Genomic DNA, 23,274 nt, shown 5'->3' with positions numbered 1-23,274 from the left:
CTACTACTACTACTACTACTACTACTATTACTATTACAACTACTACTACTACTACTACTTCAGCTACTGTTGTTACTTCTACCACTGCTGCTACTACTACCATTACTGCTACTACTACTACGCTAGATAACTACATGTTTCCTTATACTAATGTTTCTGATGAAGATTTGATGGATGTTTTTAATTTCTATGAAATATTCAGTCAAGAAATTTATAAACTTTGATCCTTAAATGTGCAAGATAACAATTATAACAATGATATCGATGTCAATCAGTTTTATATAAGATCTAGAAACACTAACTTTCCTAAATCTGAATATATTTTTCTTGATAATCTATCTTCTCTTTGTAACAATAGTGATTTTAATTTATTAACACTGAATGTAAGATCCATATCCACCAATTTCCAATATTTCAAAGACACTGTACTGTCTGACAATGTAATTTATGACGTGCTTGGTTTCACTGAAACCAGGCTCGACGCAGGCATTTCTACATTGTATTCTCTGACAGCATATGAAATGTTCACAAATAACAGGAACAGGTATGGTGGGGGTGTGGCTGTTTACGTCTCGAACAGGTACACAGGTCATAAAGTAATTGAATTCAGTCGAATGGAAACATTTATTGAGAGTGTGGCAGGTGAAGTAAAATTGAATGGTAAAATATTTTTATTTATATGTATATATAGACCTCCTCAAGGTAATGTGAATAATTTTCTTAATGTTCTCAATGAAATTTTAACTACTGCAAAAGACAAAAATCCTAGTGAAATATTTATTTTTGGAGATTTAAATATGAATTTATTACATAATAATGACGGTAACATTCAGGACCTTATGAATTTAATGTATAGTTATTCCCTGTTTCCACTGACAACCCTGCCAACACGAGTTACGGCCACATCCGCCACCCTTATAGATCACATTTGGTCCACATGTGTTGAGAACAACGTAGGAAATTATGTAATCAAAACTGATATTACTGATCATTTTCCAGTGATATCTTTATTTAAATGTAATATTCCATCTCCTCCCACATTCATAACGAAAAGAACGTTCACCCAGGAAGCTTTAGACACATTTAGTGCTGCACTTTCTCACACAGATTGGTCTGATGTCATAAACTGTACATGTCCTAACAACTCCTATAATCTATTTTACAACAATTTCAAAACAAATTATGATAATTGCTTCCCTAAGAAAACAATTAAAGTTAGTAACAAAAATAATCGCAGTCCACACATTACTCCAGCATTAAAGAAGAGCATTAGAGAAAAACATAGACTTGAAAAACTAGCATATAAATGGCCTTTAACTTTTGAGAGCAATATAGGACTTTCAGAAATAGACTAACATCACTTTTAAAAGAAGCAAAGAAGAAGTATCACCAAGACCAACTATTAGCTAGCCAAGGCAACCCTAAGTCTCACTGGAAGTCAATAAATAACTTATTAGGTAGATCTACAGATGGTAAAAACAGTGAAATTGAGCTACGACCAATTTGTTATAACATTCCAGATAAATTTAATGAACATTTTTTGAAAGCAAGTCAGCAAGCAACAGAAACTGTAGGTAATGAATTTTTAAATTATTTACACAACTCTCCCAATTTTTCTATGTATTTATTTCCTGCCACAAACTTAGAAATTGAAAAATATATTACGGCATTTAAAACTTCTTCCTCCGGATTTGATGATATTTCCCAATTGTTTTGAAACGCACAGCTAATAATATATCCATTCCATTAACACATAGTGAATCTGATGTTAAAACTGGAATATTTCCGGATGCACTTAAAAAAAGCCAAAGTTGTACCACTACTTAAATCAGGCAGTAGATCCGATATTAAAAACTATAGACCTATTTCAATACTTCCAGCATTTAGCAAGGTTTTTGAAAAGTTATTACTTCCCGTCTTGTAAATTTTTTTGAAAACAATAATCTACTCACAGACTACCAGCATGGGTTTAGGGCAGGTCGTTCCACAGAAACAGCTATTTTACAGTTCATATCTAATGTATATCAGTATTTAGAAAAGAAACATTATTTAATTGGAATATTTATAGATTTATCTAAGGCATTCGATACATTGAATCACAAAATTTTATTGAGTAAGCTAAGTCACTATGGCGTTAGAGGTATTCCCTTAAAACTATTTGAAAGTTATTTAACCAATAGGTCACAAGCTGTATATTGCAACGCCACGTATTCTTCTTTTAGGGCAATCAACAAGGGTGTACCGCAGGGGTCAATATTAGGACCGATACTCTTTCTCATCTATATAAACGACATTGTTAATGTAAGTTCTAAATTCAAATATACGATTTATGCTGACGATACAAATCTTTATTAAATAATGTAAACATTAACGATCTTCATATAAATTTAGTTACAGAACTAGAAAAATTAATTATTGGACTAAAATTAATGAATTGAGTCTGAATATTGCAAAAACTAATTACATATTTTTCAAAATCGTTCATTACAATATAACATTCCTCCTATAAACATAGAGAAACACATTAGACAGAGTAAATTTCACAAAATTTTTGGGTGTTTACATAGATGAGAATATGAATTGAATCAACATATTTCATTTGTCACAAATAAATTAGCAAGGATGTGCGGTATGTTATACAGAGTCCGCAATAATCTCACACCTGAATCCTCACTAGTATTTATTACACACTTTGTTATCCCCATCTCACCTATTGTGTATCAGTCTGGGCCTGTACTTGGCAGTCCTTCATTAAGAAAATATCAGTAGCTCAAAATAAAATTTTTAGGTGTATATTTTATATGAGTAGGTTTGAGTCAACACGAAATATAATTAATACACAAAATTTTCTTAGTTTTCCAAATATTCATAAATATTTTTATTGTTAAGCATTTACAAGTGCCTTACACAGTATTGTGGAGGTCAACCTTTCAGACTGGTACACATCATACAACATTCGAGGTAATGATATCAATCTCATATGTCCACAGTTCAGAACTTCTCTCTTTAAGCACAGTATATTATACTCAGGTCCCCAAATGTGGAATTCATTGCCTCTACATATTAAGACTCTTCTCAATCATATAAATTTATCCATTTTTAAAAAATCTGTGAAAACTTATTTATATAATTGTCAAAGTAGTAATCAATTGTAGTGTGTGGTATGAACTTAGTTTCACAAGTGTAATGTTCATATTATTATTATTATTATTATTATTATTATTATTATTATTATTATTATAATTGATATTGTTATTGTTATTCTCAGCAACATATTATTATAATTATTCTTATTGTTCTATACGTTAGTTAATAATATATTAGGTACCAATTTTGTGCCAATGTAAACATTAAATAAAATAATATAATTCCATGTCTGTCGGGAAGCTTCGGCTTGACAGGCTGTGCCATTGCCATGTTTTATGTTATGTTTATATAACAATATTCTTATATTTTAAAGGCAATAAATATTTACTTACTTACTTACTTACTTACTATGTGTAGAGTGTGGCAGTCTCTCCAATTCACTCCCCTTTTCCTCTTGGGAGAAGTGAAAGCGGCAATATTTTCCATGATTACCTCGTCAGAGGGCGGGTGATGCAGGAATGAGGAAGACGAACAGGAACGCGTGTCTGTGTTTACATTCAAGAGAAAAAAAAAAAGAATATCACCTTGCGCGGATGATAAACGTAACCTTTATTTTATAAATACTACCTTATTATGCCCATATTTCTGAAGTATATCATCATATAACATTGATAAAGTAGTATTACTACATATTCAATCACTGAAGTGTCGCAATTCTGCAATTTAAAAAATACATCTTTTGCCAGGACAAATTTTCAAACTGGATCAGCTGCTGAGTGAAGTTGAACTTATTTTTTCATTTAAGCTCAGCTATAAGTTAAACTTGAGATTCAGTGGAACTTTTAAGTTAAAGATTAAGATTAATTGTAAATTTGGGCCCTGGAACTCGCAGGGAGGGTTTAGCACCAGCGGCAAGTTACGCTAGTCCTCCCTGCAAGTATTTAGCAACCAAAGGTTAATTACAGTCCTTGATAGAGAGAGACTATAGAATATCTTATCCAGTGCTGTCTTTCCCAATACAAGACTTTGACAGTGGACACATATTTGCAGGGGGCTTTGTGGTGCAGTGGTTAGCACACTTTTCACAACCGAGAGAGCCTGGGTTCGATTCCCAGGCGGAGTGGAAAATTTGGGCGGCTTTTCCGATACTACATAGCCCTGTCCACCCAGCAGTGTACCAGGTATTAATCAGGGGTTGTGTCCCGTCTCCTGGGGTCTGTTCCTTCTATAATTCCTTCCCTCCTGTCTCTCTCCGGCATATGACCACAGATGTTGTGCCCACAAAACCAAACTTTCCAAACTTAATAATTTGTGGGTTGTGTCTTAACCTGAAATAGTCATAGGTGGAGGGCATCATAGCTGAGGATCCCCTGTACAGTGCCTTGAATATGTAGCTTCTGGATAATAGCAAAATTTGTCACTAAAGAAATAATCAAGCAGGGTTGGCAATGATTAAATCAAATTGATTTAATCAGATGATTAAATCTTTGATTTCTTTACTAAAAAATCATGATTGTTATTACCAAACAAAATCATGATTTTTTTTTTTATTTGATTTTTTTTAGTAAAAGTATTCCATGAGTTAAATGGTGTGCTCAAAAGATGGTAAAGGAAAACAACGAATTCATTTGAAATGATTCATTTATTCTCTTCAGGTATATACCACAAAACAACAAGAAGAATCACATTATTATAAATTTATAAGTAGGCTTTGACAATTGATATGAATTAATCCTTGAACTCACTATTTAAAGTTTTGAACTCTCGATATAAAGTTATTGTACTTGCTAAAGTCCTGCTCTTGCCTTTCCTCCAACACTGAGGGAATTTTAAAAAGATAGGTTAGTAGCTTTGGTCTGCCAGCTGATCAGCTGCAGGAAAACTTTTCAGGTTAACCCTTTGAATCTCACTTTGTATGTCTCTGGTAAAGCAAAGAAAGCAACAGGACTTAACAAGCATACACGTAGATGCCACTGAGCTGGTAATCTCACAAAAGCAAACTGCAGAGGCACTGGCTGTGACTGACCAACTGGTGGAAAATACATGTACTGAGTTTAGTGAGTTCTCTTGTGCTAATGTTGCCAACTGTTTCAGATATCAATATTCAACAGAAAGGACATATTTTATGAAATTAATGAATATTGAGTTCCATAGTTTTTTGGGGGTGGCTTGTGGTGCAGTGGTTGGCACTGCCTCAAAGTATAGGCCTGGCTGTATGTATAGAGTTATGAGGGGAGAGAGAGAGAGAGGGAGGGTAGAGGAAGAAAAGTATGTAAAAAAAAAATATGAGAGAGAGGTTATCTATTAATTATCTTTTATTATACAGCCCTTGATAGAGAGAGAGATTAGCAATATATTATCCCATGCTGTCTTCCCGGTACAAGACTTTGAGAGTGGACACATATTTGCAGGTTGGTGTAGCAGTGCCGGAGGTGCCATAACACAGGGCACTCCTCACCTCAACAACAGTCTCTTCACTGACAAGTAATTCTTCACCAACAAGCTTTTCAGCAGCTTGGAGAAATAGGTAAGCTTTCACTCACTTCCTGCCCTGCCTTCATTACCCTGCCAGAAGCCCCCAAAGGGTGAAATGTTATATTGAGCCAAAATGTAAAATGTTCAATCCGAGATCGAAAATTTCAAATGTCGCTATTGAATATAACAAGGTTTCAGCCATAAACTCAACATAATCATCATGTATTATATATGAAAACATGCAGAATTAAATGGTACACATAAAGAAACTCACTACGGCCGGGCCAAAACAACGCCGCGCCGTATCCGAGATCGCCCCGCCAAATTTCAAATGTCGCTATTGAATATAACAAGGTTTCAGCCATAAACTCATCATAATCATCATTTTATATATGAAAACATGCAGAATTAAATGGTGCACACATAAAGAAATCTACCACGGCCGGGCCAAACAGTGCCCTCTGCACCGTATCCGAGATCGCCATGGTGCCAAATTTCAAATGTCGCTATTGAATATAACAAGGTTTCAGCCATAAACTCAACATAATCATCATGTATATATATGAAAACATGCAGAATTAAATGGTGCACATAAAGAAACTCACTACGGCCGGGCCAAAACAACGCCTCAACAGCTATCCGAGATCTTCACCCATTCGCATAAATTTCAAATGTCGCTATTGAATATACAAGGTTTCAGCCATAAACTCAACATAATCATCATGTATTATATATGAAAACATGCAGAATTACATGGTGCACATAAAGAAACTCACTACGGCCGGGCCAAAACAGCGCCCTCATCCGTATCCGAGATCGCCACGCCGCCAAATTTCAAATGTCGCTATTGAATATAACAAGCTTTCAGCCATAAACTCAACATAATCATCATGTTTATATATGAAAACATGCAGAATTAAATGGTGCACATAAAGAAACTCACTACGGCCAGGCCAAAACAAGCCTGCACTTGCGTATCCGAGATCGCCATGTGCTAAATTTCAAATGTCGCTATTGAATATAACAAGCTTTCAGCCATAAACTCAACATAATCATCATGTATTATATATGAAAGACATGCAGAATTAGCAGGGCACATAAAGAAACTCACTAACTGCCGGGCCAAAAAACAGCCCTCTGCCAGTCCGAGATCGCCACGCTTAAATTTCAAATGTCGCTATTGAATATAACAAGCTTTCAGCCATAAACTCAACATAATCATCATGTATTATATATGAAAACATGCAGAATTAAATGGTGCACATAAAGAAACTCACTACGGTTGGGCCAAAAACAGCGCCTGCTGTATCCGAGATCGCCACGCCTAAATTTCAAATGTCGCTATTGAATATAACAAGCTTTCAGCCATAAACTCAACATAATCATCATGTATTATATATGAAAACATGCAGAATTAAATGGTGCACATAAAGAAACTCACTACGGGGGCCAAAACAGCGCCTCTGCTGTGTCCGAGATCGCCACGCTCGCTAAATTTCAAATGTCGCTATTGAATATTATAACAAGTTTCTTTCAGCCATAAACTCAACATAAATCATCATGTATTATATATGAAAACGCTGCAGAATTACATGAATTTGCACATAAAACAAAACCTCACTACGTATTAGGCAAAACAGCGCCCTCTGCGTGTCCCGGGGATACTTGGCCTTAAATTCCTCAAATGTAAGCTATTGAATATAACAAGCTTTCAATATAACTCAACATAATCATCATGTATTATATATGAAAACATGCAGAATTACATGGTTCATAAAGAAACTCACTACGGCCGGTTAGCCAAAACAGCGCCTCTTGCTGTGTCGAGATGTACGCGCGCTACGCAAAATTTCAAATGTCGCTATTGAATATAACAAGCTTTCAGCCATAAACTCAACATAATCATCGTAACGTATATATGAAAGCATTGCAGAATTAAATGGAAAGCACATAAAGAAACTCATTACGGCCGGGCCAAAACAGCGCTACCTGCGCCGTATCCGAGAGATCACATCACGCCAAATTTCAAAATGTCGCTATTGAATATAACAAGCTTTCAGCCATAAACTCAGCATAATCATCATGTATTTTTATATGAAAACATGCAGAATTAAATGGTACACATAAAAAGAAACTCACTATGGCCGGGCCAAGAGCAACACCCTTTTACCGTATCCGAGATCGCTTATTCACATTAGCTAAATTTCAAAAATGTCGCTATTATTGAATATAACAAGGTTTTCAGCCATAAACTCAACATAATCATCATGTATTATATATGAAAACATGCAAGAATTACATGGTGCACATAAAAGTAATTCACTACGGCCGAGGCCAAAACGGTGCCCTGCATGCCGTATCCGAAGATCACCACGCTAGCCAAATTTCAAATGTCGCTATTGAATATAACAAGCTTTCAGCCATAAACTCAAAAAGCATAATTATCATTTTCTTTATATATGAAAACATGCAGAATTAAATGGTGCACATAAAGAAACCTCACTAAGCCAGACCAAAACAACACCTCGCACCGTATCAAGAGATCGCCACGCGATGTGCCAAATTTCAAATGTCGCTTTATGGAATATAACAAGCTTTCAGCCATAAACTCAACATAATCATCAATATGTATTATATATGAAAACATGCAGGGTTAAATGGTATACACAAAAGAACTTCACTGGCGTCCAGGCCAAAACAAGCCCACACTTACGTATCCGAGATCGCATCATTCGCTAAATTTCAAATGCGCTATTGAATATAACAAGCTTTCAGCCATAAACTCAGCTTAATCATCATTTTTATATATGAAAACATGCAGAATTCAAATGAATTTTACATAAAGAAACTTCACTACGGCCAGGCTAAAAAACAACACCTCGCACTTTGTAGCATCCGAGAATCACCCGGCGTGTGCTAAATTTCAAATGTAAGCTATCGAATATAACAAGCTTTCAGCCGCAAACTCAACATAATTCATCATTGGCATTATATGAAAAACATGCAGAATTAAATGGTGCACTATAAAGAAACTCACTACAGCCGAAAGGCAAAACAGCGCCCTCTGCTGTGTCCGGGATCGCCGGCGCGCAAATTTCAAATGTAAGCTATTAGAATATATAACAAGCTTTCAGCCATAAACTCCAACATAATCACTCATGTATTATATATGAAAACATGCAGAATTAAATGAAAAGCACATAAAGAAACTCACTACGGTTGGCCAAAAGAAGCAGCCCTCTGCTGTGTCCGAGATAAGCAGCTTTAAATTCCCCAAATGTCGCTATTGAGATATAACAAGCTTTCACAGCCATAAACTCAACATAATCATCATGTATTATATATGAAAACATGCAGAATTAAATGGTGCACATAAAGAAACTCACTACGGCCGGGCCAAAACAGCGCCTCGCGCTGCATCCGCCAGATCCGAGATCGCCCGCGGCGTAAAATTTCAAAATGTTGCTATTGAATATAACAAGCTGTTCAATATAAACTCAGCATACCCTCATCATGTATTATATAAGGAAAACATGCAGAATTAAATGGTACACATAGAAACTCACTACGGCCGGAGCAAAGCAACACCTCGCACTGTGAGATCCGGAGATACGCCATTCGCGCTTAAATTTCAAATGTCGCTATATTGAATGTAACAAGGTTTCAGCCATAAACTCAACATAATCATCACATGTATTATATGAAAAAACATGCAGAATTACGCGGGTAGCATAAAAGAAATTCACTGCAAGCCGGGCCAAAAACAGTGCCTCTGCGCCGTATCCGAAGATCGCATCACGCTCACCAAATTTCAAATGTAAGCTATGAATATAACAAGCTTTCAGCCATAAACTCAGCATAATCATCATTTTTATATGAAAACATGCAGAAGAATTAAATGGTGATACATAAAGAAACTCTATTTGCACAGGGCTAGAAGAACACCTTCGTGACACCATTATCCCCGGAGATCGCTTCATGCGGTGCCAAATTTCAAATGTCGCTTATTGAATATAACAAGCTTTCAGCCATAAACTCTAACATAATCATCATGTATTATATATGAAAAGCATGCAGAATTACATGGTGCACATAAAGAACTCACTACGGCGCTGCCAAAAACAGCGCCCTCTGCTGTGGTCCCAAGATCGCCGCGCTAAATTTCAAAAAATGTCGCATTGAATATAACAAAGCTTTCAGCCATAACTCAGCATAATCATCATGTATTATATATGAAAAACTTATGCAGAATTAAATGGTACTTAAAGAAACTCACTCTGCCGGGCCATAAAAACAGCGCGCCGTATCCGAGATCGCCACGCTACAAAATTCCTCAAATGTCGCTATTGAATATACTGCTTTCAGCCATAAACTCAGCATAATCATCATGTATTATATATGAAAACATGCAGAATTAAATGGTACACATAAAAAGAAACTCACTAAGTGACCGGGCCAAAACAACGCCCGCATCTTGCGTATCCCCAGAGATCGCCATTCGCGCCACGCAAATTTCAAATGCGCTATTGAATATAACAAGGTTTCAATACCCATAACTCAATATAATCATCATGTATTATATATGAAAACATGCAGAATTACATGGTGCACATAAGAAAGTAATTCACACTACGGCCGGGCCAAAAACAGTGTTCTGGCTTGTACCAGATCCCAGATCGCCACACTCACAAATTTCAAATGTCGCTATTGAATATAACAAGCTTTCAGCCATAAACCAGCATAATTATCATTTTATATATATGAAACATGCAGAATTAACAATGGGGTGCATATAAAGAAACTCACTGCGGCCAGGCCAAAACAACACCTCGCACTTTGCATCCGAGATCGCTTTGGCTGTGTGCCAGCTAAATTTCAAATGTAAGCTGTTGAATATAACAAGGTTTCGTAGCCATAAACTCAACATAATCATCATGTATTATATATGAAAACATGCAGAATTACATGGTGCAATATAAAGAAACCTCACTACGGTTTGGCCAAAACAGCGCCCTCTGCTGTGTCCGAGATACGCCACACATGCTTAAATTTCAAAGGTTCGCTATTGAATATAACAAGCTTTCAGCCATAAACTCATCATCAACATAATCATCATGTATTATATAAGTGAAAACATGCAGAATTAAATGGTGCACCTAAAGAAACTCACTATCATCATGCATTGGCCAAACAGCGCCCTGCGCCGTATCGCGAGATCGCCACGCTGCCAAATTTCAAATGTTGCTATTGAATATAACAAGCTTTCAGCCATAAAACTCAGCATAATCATCATGTATTATATATGAAAACATGCAGAATTAAATGGTACACATAAAAAGAAACACATCACGGCCGGGCCAAAACAACACCCGCATCGTCAGACATCCGAGATAAGCCATTCGCGCTTAAATTTCAAAATGTAATGCTATTGAATATAACAAGGTTTCGTGCCATATAACTCAACATAATCATCATGTATTATATATGAAAACATGCAGAATTACATGAGGTACATATAAAGAATTCTCACTACGGCGGGCCAAAACAGTGCCCTGTCAGATCCGAGATCGCCACGCTCGGCCAAATTTCAAATGTCGCTATTGAATATAACAAGCTTTCAGCCATAAACTCAGCATAATCATCATTTTTATATATGAAAACATGCAGAATTAAATGGTGCACATAAAGAAACTCACTACCATGCCAGGCCAAAACAACACCTCACCGATCCGAGATCGCTGCAGCCAAATTTCAAATGTCGCTATCAATATAACAAGCTTTCAGCCATAAACTCAACATAATCATCATGTATTATATATGAAAACATGCAGAATTACATGGTGCACATAAAGAAACTCACTACGGCTGGGCCAAACAGCGCCTCTGCTGTGTCCGAGATCGCCGCTGCTACGCAAATTTCAAATGTCGCTATTGAATATAACAAGCTTTCAGCCATAAACTCAACATAATCATCATGTATTATATGAAAACATGCAGAATTAAATGGTGCACATAAAGAAACTCACTACGGCCGGGCCAAAACAGCGCCCTCTTGTGTGTCCGAGATCGCCGCTACGCTTCTAAATTTCAAATGTCGCTATTGAATATAACAAGCTTACAGCCATAAACTCAACATAATCATCATGTATTAAATATTAAAACATGCAGAAATTAAATGGTGTACATAAAGAAACTCATTACGGCCGGGCCAAAACAGCGCCCTGCGCTGTATCCGAGATCGCCACGCTGCCTAAATTTCAAATGTTGCTATTGAATATAATAAGCTTTCAGCCATAAACTCAGCATAATCATCATGTATTATATATGAAAACATGCAGAATTAAATGGTACACATAAAGAATCTCACCACGGCCGGGCCAAAACAACGCCCCTGCACCGCATCCGAGATCGCCATTCGCAGCTTAAATTTCAAAATGTCGCTATTGAATATAACAAGGTTTCAGCCATAAACTCAACATAATCATCATGTATTATATATGAAAACATGCAGAATTACATGGTGCACAAAGACATTCACTACGGCTGGGCCAAAACAGTGCCCTGCGCCGTATCCGAGATCGCCACGCCGCCAAATTTCAAATGTCGCTATTGAATATAACAAGCTTTCAGCCATAAACTCAGCATAATCATCATTTTTATATATGAAAACATGCAGAATTAAATGGTGCACATAAAAGAAACTCACTACGCCAGGCCAAAGAACACCTCGCACCGTGATCCGAGATCGCCGCTGCACAAATTTCAAATGTCGCTATTGAATATAACAAGGTTTCAGCCATAAACTCAACATAATCATCATGTATTATATATGAAAACATGCAGAATTACATGGTGCACATAAAGAAATTCACCACGGCCGGGCCAAAACAGTGCCTGCGCCGTATCCGAGATCGCCACGCGCCAAATTTCAAATGTCGCTATTGAATATAACAAGCTTTCAGCCATAAACTCAGCATAATCATCATTTTATATACGAAAACATGCAGAATTAAATGGTGCACATAAAGAAACTCACTACGGCCAGGCTAAACAACACTCGCACCGTATCCGAGATCGCGCTGTGCCAAATTTCAAATATCGCTATCGAATATAACAAGCTTTCAGCCATAAACTCAACATAATCATCATGTATTATATATGAAAACATGCAGAATTACATGGTACATAAAGAAACTCACTACGGTTGGCCAAAACAGCGCCCTCTGCTGTGTCCGAGATTGCAAGGCTAAATTTCAAATGTCGCTATTGAATATAACAAGCTTTCAGCCATAAACTCAACATAATCATCATGTAAGTCTAGGTGAGTAGGGTAGTAGCCTTGTATAGTAAAATCACTGAGAGCTGATCATATATATATATATATATATATATATATATATATATATATATATATATATATATATATATATATATATATATATATATATATATATATTTATATATGTAGTGGGTATTGGTATATCACACACACACACACACACACACACGTCAATATGGTCACTGGGCACAGCATGGTGAGCTCTCTTCTCCTTGCCAGCCTCACTGGTTATTTGTTTTCCTGAGACAGATTTATTTACGATAATGACCATTTTTTAGTAAGTATTAAACTGTTTGCATGGAGAAAATAAGGAGAAAGAAAAGGTGTGAAATATGCACTTTAAATTTGGTATTGGCCAGCAGTTCATCAGTGGCTGTCAGCCAGTGAGGAACAGGGAAAACTGACACGCCTCCCTGTGGAAGGTGCTTCTCCTCAGCCAATCCATTTTAGTAGTACTGGGAATGAGGAGGTGCAACAGAGGTGAGCGGGGGAGGACAGGTCGACTGGTGTTCAGTAAAATTGTAAGATACAAATACCCTACGACGTGACGTGTTATATTAAGTGTTCGCAGTACTACATTATCAGCTGTAATTGCAGGAAGGTGGGTGGTGAGTTATGATAGTTGGGCGTTATCGCGATACTTTATCGCTGATAACAAAATCGGGTTGTCGGCCATCCGCTGCTTATTTAAATATATATCGGTATCTTCGTTATTTTTTGTAACCAAACTAGTGATAATCGCTACTTTTTCCGCCTCAGAAAAAAAAAAAAACGTTGTCTCCTCCCTACTGCATACGTGGCCCGGGTGCCCGGTATTTTTATGAAAACTTGGGGGTATGAATTATCTTTGGCGAAGAGATTTCGTACTTAGATCATCAACATGAAAATACTAGGTTTTTTTTTTATGTTAGACTCAAAAATGAAAACATCAAAGAGAAAAATCATTTAGCTTTGCCCCAAAATGATTATTCACTACCTCAAATTTGATATTCAATATTCTTTTGTGAGCATGCCATGGTATTGAAGGCACCCGGTGTTGTGGTATTTGGTGTCCCATCGTCAAAGTTATGTTAGGTTAACAGTTACGCTAGCACAAACACTGGTCTTCGTATGCATGTTCAGACTAGTAAGCATAGATCTGTATAGTATCACAAAGCTTTTTAACATTAAGACAGTTGTTGGAAGGCTGAATCAGACATACAGTGGTACAACCATCTTGTTGTTCTAGAACGACACTGTACATATAACACAACTCGTACAGAGGTCGATCTAGAAACATCGATGGTGGTAGTGGTACTGTATGTCTGATTCAGCCTTCCAGCAACTCTAAATTACGGTTAAAAAGCTTTGTGAGACTGTTCAGGTCTACGCTTGCTGGTCTGAGCATGTGCATTGTGCAGTTCACGAGAGACCAGTGTTTGTCGGTGGGGACGCCAAATAACACAACACCGGTTCAGGCGTTTCTAGTATTACCGTCCATATGTACGTGTCAACGTGTGGTTTTCAGATTTTGTAAGTTTTTAAAAATACAGATAATGAAAATATGAATTCATCTATGTTTTTTATTTGAAATGTCAATATAGTATCGTTTTCGCCTATCGGACTTATCGCTAGCTAGTATCGGAATTGTGGATTAATATCGGGTATCGGTTATCGCCTATATTTGTGTTTCCAGTTAACGAATATCGGTTATCACCGATAAGGTTTTCCATTATCAGTTATCGGTTATCGGGAATAAGGTTTTCTGTTATCGTGCCCTGCTATGGTTATGCGAGCCAGGGTGGGCACCTGCTGGAGGGCTAGGTGGGCGGGGTGGATAGGTTTAGTAGGGTTGAGTAAACGTGAGAATTACAGTAACATTAATCCTCATGATTCCCTGGTAGCACGTATATAATTTGTTTAATATTATTAGGTAGTATTAATGGTTTATATGGATCTTGTGTCCCTCGTTCAGTAAAAATAGTAGTAGTTGCTAATAGGTTACCTAACACAACCAAAATATGGGCTACACACTTGGCGCAGGGACTGTTTGGGGCGTCATTGAAGGTAACGGGGCCAAGAGTGGCCTGTCCAGATATTTTGTTTTTTATTTATTGATGATCCACGAGACATCCTAGAGTTAAATCAAAGTATGTGTTTATCTTTGTATTCATTCCTACACACTCTGGTAATATCTCTGTGGGGTCTGATTCACTTATTAGAGTGAAATTCTATTGTGGAAAACAGCCTCAAATTCGTGTCACTGGTGAAAATGAAACTGATAATTTAAATTTTGCCACCATGAAATATATACAAATAGATAAATTTGAGTGACTTCACCTGCTTGATGTTTACACAGTTAATTGACACCAAACTTGATTTGCAGACACTACCAAACGAAGAAGAGGAGGAGGAGGAGGAGGAGGAAGAAGAAGACGAGGAACACAGGAGGAACCCATTGGTGAGTGTTAATTTATTTTTTTCTAAAATGGTTAACGAGCAATCAAGGAATTTTTATAATAAGGAGGGAAAGTGTGATGTTTTTTTGTAGTTTTGATAAGTTGTCGAGGGGGAGAAGGCCCCCATTAGATAGCTTACACTATAGCTGGTCTGTTTCATTAGGGGGGTCCATGGGCGCAAAGGGGGGATTATATACATCCATTTAGACTTTGTGGATCATTTTAGTGGAGGTAATTCTCTCTCTCTCTCTCTCTCTCTCTCTCTCTCTCTCTCTCTCTCTCTCCACCGTATCTATCTTGGTCGCTTCCATTAAAATCTTTCTTATATTTTCTCTCCCTCCAGCAACAGCTTTCTCCCTCTCTGTTCCGTCCTTCTTGGCTCGGGGGCCTCTTAAACAAGGCGTCACAGTGCAGGGAGGCGTTAACATGAGCCCAATCAGAGTGGGATGGACGCAGGAGAGGTTTGAATTTAATCTGGGTTTTGATGACACAATATTAACTATATTCTGGGATTGGTATTATAAGACACTTTTGCTTCTCATGTCAACTATGTACTGTATTTCTGAAGGTCAAAGAGGGGGCAATCGGGTTCTAATGAGTGTTTCTTTAGGTTCAGGGTACAGAGGAAGGGTCAAACTACCACCTGGTCATAAAACTATACTCCTGGAAATGTGAAAGACTCCTAGGAAAGCCTTGCCAAATATGTGTTTCTTTAGGTTCAGGGTGCAGAGGAAGGGTCAAACTACCACCTGGTCATAAAACTATACTCCTGGAAATGTCAAAGACTCCTAGGAAAGCCTTGCCAAATATGTGTTTCTTTAGGTTCAGGGTACAGAGGAAGGGTCAAACTATCACCTGGTCATAAAACTATACTCCTGGAAAGGTCGTTTTAGACTTACAACGAGGAAGAAATAATAGTGTATGTGTGTGTGATGAATGACCTCAAAGTTCTCTGTACTGAGACTTTAAATGGATTAATTTCCTTAAAATGGTCGCCATGAATCTTGGAATTAGTTTAATTATTACATTTTCTTGATTTTCCCTCTCATGGTACTTTTTCAACACTATTACTGAACTTACTTCAAAGGTTAATCAATTAATTTGCTATAGCCAGAATTAAAAAAGATTAATAATGAGGACAGTGTGGACAGACTCCTGGGCCATCTCAGCACTCAAGCAGAACACATTGGACAAGGCTTTTCCAGGAGCTGTGGGAGGCATTTCCAGGGGTAGTTTTACGACCCTGTTGGTAGTGACCCTTCTGCTGTACCATGAGCCTCTGTCGTACACATTTGACAAGCCTTTCCCAGGAGCTGTGGGAGGCATTTCCAGGGGTAGTTTTATGACCCTGGTGGTAGTGTGACCCTTCCTCTGTACCAGGAACCTCTGTAGAACATTTCACAAGGCTTTCCCAGGAGTGGTGCGAGGCATTTTGGTGTAGTTTATGACTGTTGGTAGTGTGACCCTTCTGCTGTACCATGAACCTCTATACAACACATTTGACCAGGCTTTTGGAGGAGTTTTGGGGCCTTTTAGGGATAGTTTCTTTTACTCTGGTGGTCGTGTGACCCTTCCTCTGTACCTTGAACCTAAGAAACACATTTGCCAAGGCCTTCCTAGGAATTTGGGGCATTTCCAGGGGTAGTTTTGTGACCTTGTGATAGTGTGACAAGCTTTCGTAGGAGTTGTGAGCATTCCCTGGTTGTAATTTTAACTTTCTCTTTACCATGAATCTTAAAAAAAGACACGTGAGAACTTGATTGATCTTATTGACCTTTGGAAGAGGCTGACGTTAGGGGCGGAAGGGTCTGCCTCATAGATCTCAGGAAGGAAAGTTTGGGACGTACCTTGAATCGGCTCCTTGACGACAGTAGACCCATGGCTGGGTTCCTTCCTCTTTCTTCCTCAAATTCCAGACTTTCCTCATCTTAATTCCATATCTTAATTTTACATTCAATTTTTTCTCCTCTGTGTTGTGTGTTTCTCTCTCTCTCTCTCTCTCTCTCTCTCTCTCTCTCTCTCTCTCTCTCTCTCTCTCTCTCTCATTTCTAATCCTTCCTCCTTTATTTACTTCTCTTTTATTTATAATTATCCTCATCGTCTCCTCTGTTTTACTTACCTTAATCTCTCTCCTCCTCCTCTCACTTCCTCCTCTACGTATAGGTGTTGTTAGTACCTCAGTGTCTTTCTTAATAATTATTTCGTCTATATATCATTCCCTGTTATTTCCGTCATTCCTCAATAAATCATCTCTCTCTCTCTCTCTCTCTCCCCACCCCCACTTGTCGTAAATTCTGGTTTACTTTTCATAAGATTAATAAAAATAATTCATGACTTTCCCTTTATAATAGTGCCCCCAGCCTCATATACATGGCTCCACATTCTACTTTCCAGTTGCTAAGTTTTTCTCAACCCTCCTTGTATCCGCATCTTCCTATATTTCCATTCTCCTGCTATTCCAGTTCTTGTACTTACTTTTGTCATTGTTTTTTGGGGTTTCTGTTTGCCTCTCGTCAAGGTCCGTGACAAGTGCCTACCTGGAGGTGTTGGCTGGCCTGTGGTGACTGCCTCTTCGTCCTTCCTCCCTTTATACCTCCATCTCTGGACCTTTCTCTCCCTTCGTATATTTATTATTCTCATTTTATCTCCTTCCATTGTGTATTTCCTCCTCCCCACTTTCTCTCTCTCTACACATAATCAGTCCGTCTTCCTAGTCAGTGCTTGTAATGTTTTATATACGAGGGGTCCTGCTGAGAGGGTTTAAGTGACCTGTTCTTCAGTAAATTATGGGTTCAGTTTCCTCCCAGAACACATTTTGGCTAAGACTCCCGACCCCTTGCTTATAACATATACAAGGTCCCACGTGCCCATCTCGGCTGGACGCCAGGCAGTTTTGTAATGTTTGCTTCCCGGTTTCTCAGATCCTGACGCAATTTGTTAGATTTTTCCTCTGTTTTTATACGTATAGGTGTCGTACCAGTGTCTTTCTTAATGATTATTTTGTCTGTATCCATTCCATGTTATTTCTGTCATTCTGTTCCTCCTCAGTTGCGTAATATGACAGAGACGTCCAGCCAAGATAGGGTTTATGTGACACCTGTTCTCGAGTATATTAGGGGTTGATTCCCTCCCCCAGAACACTATATGAGACTCCCTAAACCCTTGCCTTTACCATATTACATAAGGTCTCTTATGCCCATCTTTAGCTGGACGTCTTGTAGAAGTTTGGTGTAAAATTTGCTTCGGCTGTCACAGATTTCACCTCTGTTCTCTCTTTCTGTGTGTGGTTCAGGCTTCTCTTGCCGACATATTTGTTTAATTTACATTTGGCGTTTTGGTAATTGTTTATACGTCTACGCTCCTCTCTCCAATTACCACTCCTCTCTTCTGCTCTCTCTCCAAGCTCCCCTCCTCTCAACTTTTCCTTTTCATTCTTCTTTTAACTCATTTTCCTCATTTTGACTCATCTTTACTCTCCTTCTTTTTACTCTCCTCTTTTACTCATCTCCTCTTCCATTCCTCCTCTTCTATTTATTGGCAACTTATTGCATAGTATTGCAATATATATATATATATATATATATATATATATATATATATATATATATATATATATATATATATTGCCAACTTTATAACAATGCAGGATATATTGTATAGTATTGCAATATATATATATTAACTTATTGCAGGATATACTTATTGCATAGTATTGCAATATATATATATATATATATATATATATATATATATATATATATATATATATATATATATATATATATATATATATATATATATATATATATATATATATATATATATATATATATATATATATATATATATATTGCAGGATATACTTATATAGTATTATATATATATATATTATATATATTGCATAAATATATATAGCTGTAACTTATTGCAGGATATACTTATTGCATAGTATATATATATATATATATATATATATATATATATATATATATATATATATATATATATATATATATATATATATATATATATATATATATATATATATATATATATATATATATATATATATATATATATATATATATATATATATATATATATATATATATATATATATATATATATATATATATATATATATATATATATATATATATAACACATATATATATATATATATATATATATATATATATATATATATATATATATATATATATATATATATATATATATATATATATATATATATATATATATATATATATATATATATATATATATATATATATATATATATATATATATATATATATATATATATATATATATATATATATATATATATATATATATATATATATATATATATATATATATATATATATATATATATTGTACTTATTGCAGGATATACTTATTATAGTATTTGCAATATATATATTGTAACTTATTGCAGGATATACTTATTGCATAGTATTGCAACATATATGCAAAAAGTGAGCTATATAATTTTCTAAAATAAATACAAAATTATTTTTTTGTCAATCATTTATTAAATAAATAGAGCACATTTCCTTCACTAAGAGGCTGATTCTGCAGGAACTTGACATCTTGGTGTTCTTTCTTCTTCCAGAGTGTGCGGTGTCCCGCAGGCAGACCGAGATGTCCGTTCAATTCTGCCGAAGGAAAAGAAGTCGTGTTAGTCAACTCTGATGACTTGTACTTTTCTCTGCAAGGGAGTTCTGTAAGCCAGTCACAGAAGATGTGAACTGTATCTGTACTATGAAGTCTTATAAATAAAGTTAAGAGCTACACCTATGACTTTATCTTGCCCCAAACCCATTTAGCTAATATCCCCGGACACTTTTTTAGGTATAATTGACTTAAGCTAATTCTATATATATTAAAGGGAGGAACCAATTTTCATACAGAAAAAAAAACTTATAATATAAAAAGAATTATATATGAATTGGAAACAAGATATTGAGATATAAGAGAAGACAACGAAGGGAACTAACAAGAGGAGAGATTGTATACATAAAAGAGCTCAAAAGTCATTGAAAAAGCAATGGAAATTAAGAGACAATAAGAACATATGAAATAAAAGACGTGGAAACAAGAAGAAAATAAGACAGACATGAGATTATTACTATGACATAAATACCTTAGACAAAGAGAAAGCAGATAACATATCACAGACTAAAACATTTGAGGCGTACAGCAGAGAAGTGAGGTGACATTAGGAATGGCGACCCTTGTGTAAAGTGTACGGAGGGTCTCTTTCGCCTTGCAATTAGTATCATAACATAGCAATTTAACTCTAATTTGCACTGGGAAAGACAGACAGACTACCCCTCCAAGGATGAACGAGGGACGAATCAAAATGGAAGCTCAACTTTTATGGGGCAGACGGAGGGTCACTTTCCCTTGTAACGTACACATCGTGACAAGAGCAATATAGCAATAATTATGTTCTAGTTAGCAAGGGGCGAAAGGAAAAACAAGATATAGTAACTTGCAAGGGAAAATAAACCTTGTATAGAATGTACGGAGGGCTGGAAGTCTCGTAATCTGTTCTCAGTGTGTTACCGTACTCTAATATACATAACAATAGGTCATCGTGCCTAAAGATTTCTCTGCCGGAAGCCTCGTTTATATGTTAAGAGATGAGGAGGAAGGGAAACAAGCAAATAATGGAACTCTATATATACGATACAGTGAAAAGGATTTACCGAGAAGGATGTACGTATGAGAGGAGGAAAGTGAGGAGGAGAAGAGAGAGATTAAGGTAAGTAAAGGGAAGTAAAACAGATGATGATATATATATAAATAAAACTAAATAAAGAAGGAATGATTAGAACTGAGAGAGAGAGAGAAAGGTACATCACAGAGGAGGAAAGTCTGGAATTTGAGGAAGACAAGGAGGAAGGAACGCCAGCCATGGAGTCTACTGTCGTCAAGGAGCTGATTCAAGGTACGTCTCAAACTTTCCTTCCTAAGATCTATGAGGCAGACCCTTCCGCCCCTCACGTCAGCTACTTGCAAAGGTCAATAAGGAGATCAAACAAGCTCTCAAGAGTCTTGTTTAAGATTCATGGTAAGGAGAAAGTTAAAACTACCACCTGGGTCATCAAACTGCCCCTGGAAATTCTCACAACTCCTACAAAAGCCTGTCAAATGTGTGCGCTTGGAACGATATTTTTTAAGAATGTGACTGTCAGATGCCAAAAAGGAGATCAATCGGGTTCTAATTGAGTGGTTTTGAAGGTTCATGGTACATAGGAAGGGTTAATCTATCACCAGGGTCATAAAACTACCCCTGGAAATGCCCAAACCTCCTACGGAAGCCTTAAATACAAGTCTCTCGGGATGGCTTTTTCAAGAATGTGAGCCTCGGACATTTCCGCTCCTCACATCAGCTACTTCCAAAGGCCGTAAAGGAGATGAATTGGGTTCTTTTGACTTGGTTTATAGGTTCATGGTAAACCACTCCCTGGAAATGCCCAAAACTCCTATGAAAGCCCTGTCAGTTGACCTCACTCAGGGGACAAAATGTTTTTGAATACGACACTATTACAACCAATACAATGTTTGAGGTTCTTGGTACAGTAGAAGGGTTACACTCCCTCTGCACCATGAACGGTTAAACCACCCATGAAAACCCGGTTAGCCTTCTCTGTGGCTTTGGGAAACAGTCATAACAGCTTTTCAAACAAGCAAACTGCGGTGTCATGAAGTTCAAGAATACAGGCTTTATTCAGAAGGTCATTCCTGGTACAGTAAGCAGTATAATCTGACTTACAGTGAACTACACAGACTCTGGAGATAGAGCAAAGATCCGCACTCGTAGCTCACCCAAACAGGTCCCAATGTTAGGTACCACATACCTGTAACCGCATATACGTAACAGCACACTTCCCTTCAGTACCAGGAGGCTGGGTCCCACACGGTACAATAATATCATGATTAAGGAGAATGAAAGATGCTTGGCGTGAGAACAGGCTAACTTTTGATAAGAATTATAGAGTGCTGGACATCAGGAAGTGAATCAAGGTACTTTGGACTCATGAAAGTACCTCTTGGTGGAGTGAATGGAGCGGCGAGTGTGTGTAGGGTATGTCCAGGGGTAGTTATAAGACACGTGGTAGTGTGACCCTTCCTCTGTACCATGAACCTAAAGAAACACACATTTGGCAAAGCTTTCATAGGAGTTTTGGGCATTTCCGGGGCTAGTTTTCTGGCCCTGGTGGTAGTGTGACCATTCTTCTGTACTGTGAACCTAAAGAAACACATTTGACAAGGCTTTCGAGGGTGTTTTATGCATTTCCAGGGGTATTTTTATGACCCTGGTGGTAGTGTGACCCTTCCTCTGTACCATGAACGTAAAGAAACACACATTTGACAAGGCTTTCGTAGGAGTTTTGGGTATTTCCAGGGTAGTTTTATGCATGGTGGTAGTGACCTTCCTCTGTACCATGAACCTAAAGAAACATATTTGGCAAGGCTTGTAGGAGTTTGGGGCATTTCAGGGGTAGTTTTAGGACACAGGTGGTGTGACCCTTCCTCTGTACCATGAACCTAAAGAAACACATTTGACAAGGCTTTCATAGGAGTTTGGGGCATTTCCTGGCGCAGTTTTAAGACACTTGTGGTAGTGTGACCCTTCCTCTGTACCATGAACCTAAAGAAACACACATTTAACAAGGCTGTAGGAGTTTTGGTCATCTCCAGGGGTAGTTTTATGGCCCTGGTGGTAGTGTGACCCTTCTTCTGTACCGTGAACCTGAAGAAACACACATTTGACAAGGCTTTCAAGGAGTTTAGACATTTCCAGGGGTGTTTTATGACCCTAGTGGTACTATGACCCTTCTGTACCGTGAACCTAAGAAACACATATTTGACAAGGCTTTCATAGGCATTGAGGGGATT

The 23,274-nt window shown here is 37.1% G+C and overlaps 1 protein-coding gene and 1 long non-coding RNA gene across 38 annotated transcripts in view; one reads left to right on the top strand and one right to left on the bottom strand.

The window, feature by feature from the left end:
• The window catches only part of LOC126993112 (uncharacterized), a 66,245-nt gene extending 45,878 nt beyond the window's left edge, over positions 1–20,367 (top strand). For 2 of the 37 annotated variants that reach the window (XR_007747418.1, XR_007747417.1), the window contains exons 4-6: positions 5,499–5,614; positions 15,267–15,341; positions 19,979–20,351. Coding sequence is in view for 8 of the 37 variants with exons in the window: in XM_050851963.1 (XP_050707920.1) it covers positions 15,267–15,341; positions 19,979–20,058 (155 nt within the window). In the remaining 29 variants the exon portion in view is untranslated. Of the gene's footprint in view, positions 1–5,498; positions 5,615–15,266; positions 15,342–19,978 lie in introns of those variants that run through there. The other 35 variants (XR_007747400.1, XR_007747397.1, XR_007747394.1 and 32 more) reach the window with 32 other exon arrangements.
• LOC126993114 (uncharacterized) overlaps positions 19,876–23,274 on the bottom strand; it is a 35,437-nt gene continuing 32,038 nt past the window's right edge. The window contains exon 8 of the long non-coding RNA XR_007747424.1: positions 19,876–20,021. This is a non-coding gene — a long non-coding RNA (uncharacterized LOC126993114). The remainder of the gene's footprint in view (positions 20,022–23,274) is intronic.

The sequence above is a fragment of the Eriocheir sinensis genome, unplaced genomic scaffold, assembly GCF_024679095.1.
Source record: "Eriocheir sinensis breed Jianghai 21 unplaced genomic scaffold, ASM2467909v1 Scaffold562, whole genome shotgun sequence".
NCBI lineage: Eukaryota > Metazoa > Arthropoda > Malacostraca > Decapoda > Varunidae > Eriocheir > Eriocheir sinensis.
The sequence above is the reverse complement of the archived record's forward strand: the minus strand, read 5'-3'. Positions and strand labels throughout refer to the sequence as shown.